Consider the following 2,555-nt stretch of genomic DNA (forward strand, 5'->3'; position numbering starts at 1 on the left):
GGGGCTTTGAGAGCCATTTGTCCTTTCTCCTCCTACTTGCTCTCGGTTTGGTCAAATTCAAACCAAGAGAGGTGAGCCCTGCGTGGATGTGAAGAGAGCTTTGTCACCTCTCAAGAAAAATGATTCCAGGCCATGAGATGCTTCTGCTACTATAGTGTGCCACTTCTTGCAATTAGTTCTTGTTCCATGAGGACCAAGCACTATTGATCTCCTGTTCCCTCTCTCTGGCAGGAAGTCTCAGCAGCTCCAGCCATCTGCAGTGGAAGGTTGCATGGCATCTTGACTTGGGCAAAAGGAAGTGTCACCCTGGGAAGTGAAGGATTCTTCACAGAAGTTAATCCTTATGCAAGATGGATCATAAACACCATTGAAAGCTACTGAGGCTCCTCTGTCCCTCCATCCCTTCAGTGCAGTAGCTTCTTGATATCTACACTGGATCCACAGCTCTATCTTTCCTGTTCTTGAACAGAATTAATTAAAAACAAAAATGACACTAAAAACTTAGGCTGTGGCCCCTGATCTCTTTATCACATAAACTGTAAACATGATGAGAAATTTAGCAACATCCTCACCATTTGTTCATTCAAAAATTATTGAGGGCTTCCCTGGTGGCACAGTGGTTGAGAGTCCGCCTGCTGATGCAGGGGACATGGGTTCGTGCCCCAGTCCGGGAAGATCCCACATGCCACGGAGTGGCTGGGCCCGTGAGCCATGGCTGCTGAGCCTGTCCGTCTGGAGCCTGTGCTCTGCAACGGGAGAGGCCACAACAGTGAGAGGACCGCATACCGCAAAAAACAAAAACTAAAAATAGAACTACCATCCGACCCAGCAATCCCTCTACTGGGAATATACCGTGAGAAAACCATAATTCAAAAAGAGACATGTACCACAATATTCATTGCAGCACTATTTACAATAGCCAGGACATGGAAGCAACCTAAGTGTCCATCAACAGATGAATGGATAAAGATGTGGCACATATATACAATGGAATATTACTCAGACATAAAAGGAAATGAAATTGAGTTATTTCTAGTGAGGTGGATGGACCTAGAGTCTGTCATACAGAGTGAAGTAAGTCAGAAAGAGAAAAACAAATACCGTATGCTAACACATATATATGAAATCTAAAAAAAAAAAAAGAAAATGGTCATGAAGAACCTAGGGGCAAGATGGGAATAGAGAGTCAGACCTACTAGAGAATGGACTTGAGGACACGGGGAGGGGGAAGGATAAGCTTGGACGAAGTGAGAGAGTGGCATGGACATATATACACTACCAAATGTAAAATAGATAGCCAGTGGGAAGCAGCCACATAGCACAGGGAGATCAGCTCAGTGCTTTGTGACCACCTAGAGGGGTGGGATAGGGAGGGTGGGAGGGAGAGAGACACAAGAGGGAAGAGATATGGGGATATATGTATATGTATAACTGATTCGCTTTGTTATAAAGGAGAAACTAACACACCATTGTAAAGCAATTATACTCCAATAAAGATGTTTAAAAAAAAGATCTATTCTCTTAGAAAATTTCAAGTACACCATACAACAATATTAACTCTAGTCACCATGCTGTACATTAAACCTCCAGAATTTACTCATCTTACAATTGAAAGTTTGTATCCTTTGATCAACATACCCCTATATCCTCCACCCCCTAGTCCTTGGTAACCAGCATTCTACTGTCTGTTTCTATGCATTTGGCTTTTTTAGATTTCACATTTAAGTGAGATAGTATTTGTCTTACTGTTTCTGGCTTATATCACCCAGTGTAACATCCTCTAAAACAAGAAAAACGGAGCTGGAGGAATCAGGCTCCCTGACTTCAGACTATACTACAAAGCTATAGTCATCAAAAAAGTATGGTACTGGCACAAATAGATCAATAGAACAGGACAGAGAGTCCAGAGATAAACCCACACACCTATGGTCAACTAATCTATGACAAAGGAGGCAAGAATATACAACGGAGAAAAGACAGTCTCTTCAATAAGTGGTGCTGGACAGCTACATGTGAAAGAATGAAATTAGAACACTCCCTAACACCATACACAAAAATAAACTTAAAATGGACTAAATACCTAAATGTAAGACCAGATACTATAAACCTCTTAGAGGAAAACACAGGCAGAACACTCTACGACATAAATCGAAGCAAGATCTGTTTTGATCTACCTCCTAGAGTAATGAAAATAAAAACAAAAATAAACAAATCGGACCTAATTAAATTTAAAAGCTTTTGCACAGCAAAGGAAACCATAAACAAAACAAAATACATTATCTCAGTATGGGAGAAAATATTTGCAAACGAAGTGACTGATGAGGGAATAATCTCCAAAATATACAAACAGCTCATGCAGCTCAATAACATAAAAACAAACAACCCAATCGAAAACTGGGTGGAAGATCTAAATAGACATTTCTCCAAAGAAGACATACAGATGGCCAAAAAGCATATGAAAAGATGCTCAACGTCACTAATTATTAGAGAAATACAAATAAAAACTACGATGTGGTATCACCTCACACTGGTCAGAATAGCCATCATCAAAGAAT

The 2,555-nt window shown here is 40.6% G+C and overlaps 1 protein-coding gene across 2 annotated transcripts in view; it reads left to right on the forward strand.

The window, feature by feature from the left end:
* The window catches only part of LOC112408456 (probable inactive serine protease 58), a 6,613-nt gene extending 5,995 nt beyond the window's left edge, over positions 1 to 618 (forward strand). For both annotated transcript variants that reach the window (XM_024758056.1, XM_024758058.1), the window contains one exon: positions 232 to 618. In XM_024758056.1, coding sequence (XP_024613824.1) covers positions 232 to 381 — 150 coding nt within the window. In that variant the 3' untranslated portion in view covers positions 382 to 618. The remainder of the gene's footprint in view (positions 1 to 231) is intronic.
* Positions 619 to 2,555: the final 1,937 nt, after the last annotated feature.

Source organism: Neophocaena asiaeorientalis, unplaced genomic scaffold (assembly GCF_003031525.2).
Source record: "Neophocaena asiaeorientalis asiaeorientalis breed wild unplaced genomic scaffold, Neophocaena_asiaeorientalis_V1.1 scaffold206, whole genome shotgun sequence".
Lineage (NCBI taxonomy): Eukaryota > Metazoa > Chordata > Mammalia > Artiodactyla > Phocoenidae > Neophocaena > Neophocaena asiaeorientalis.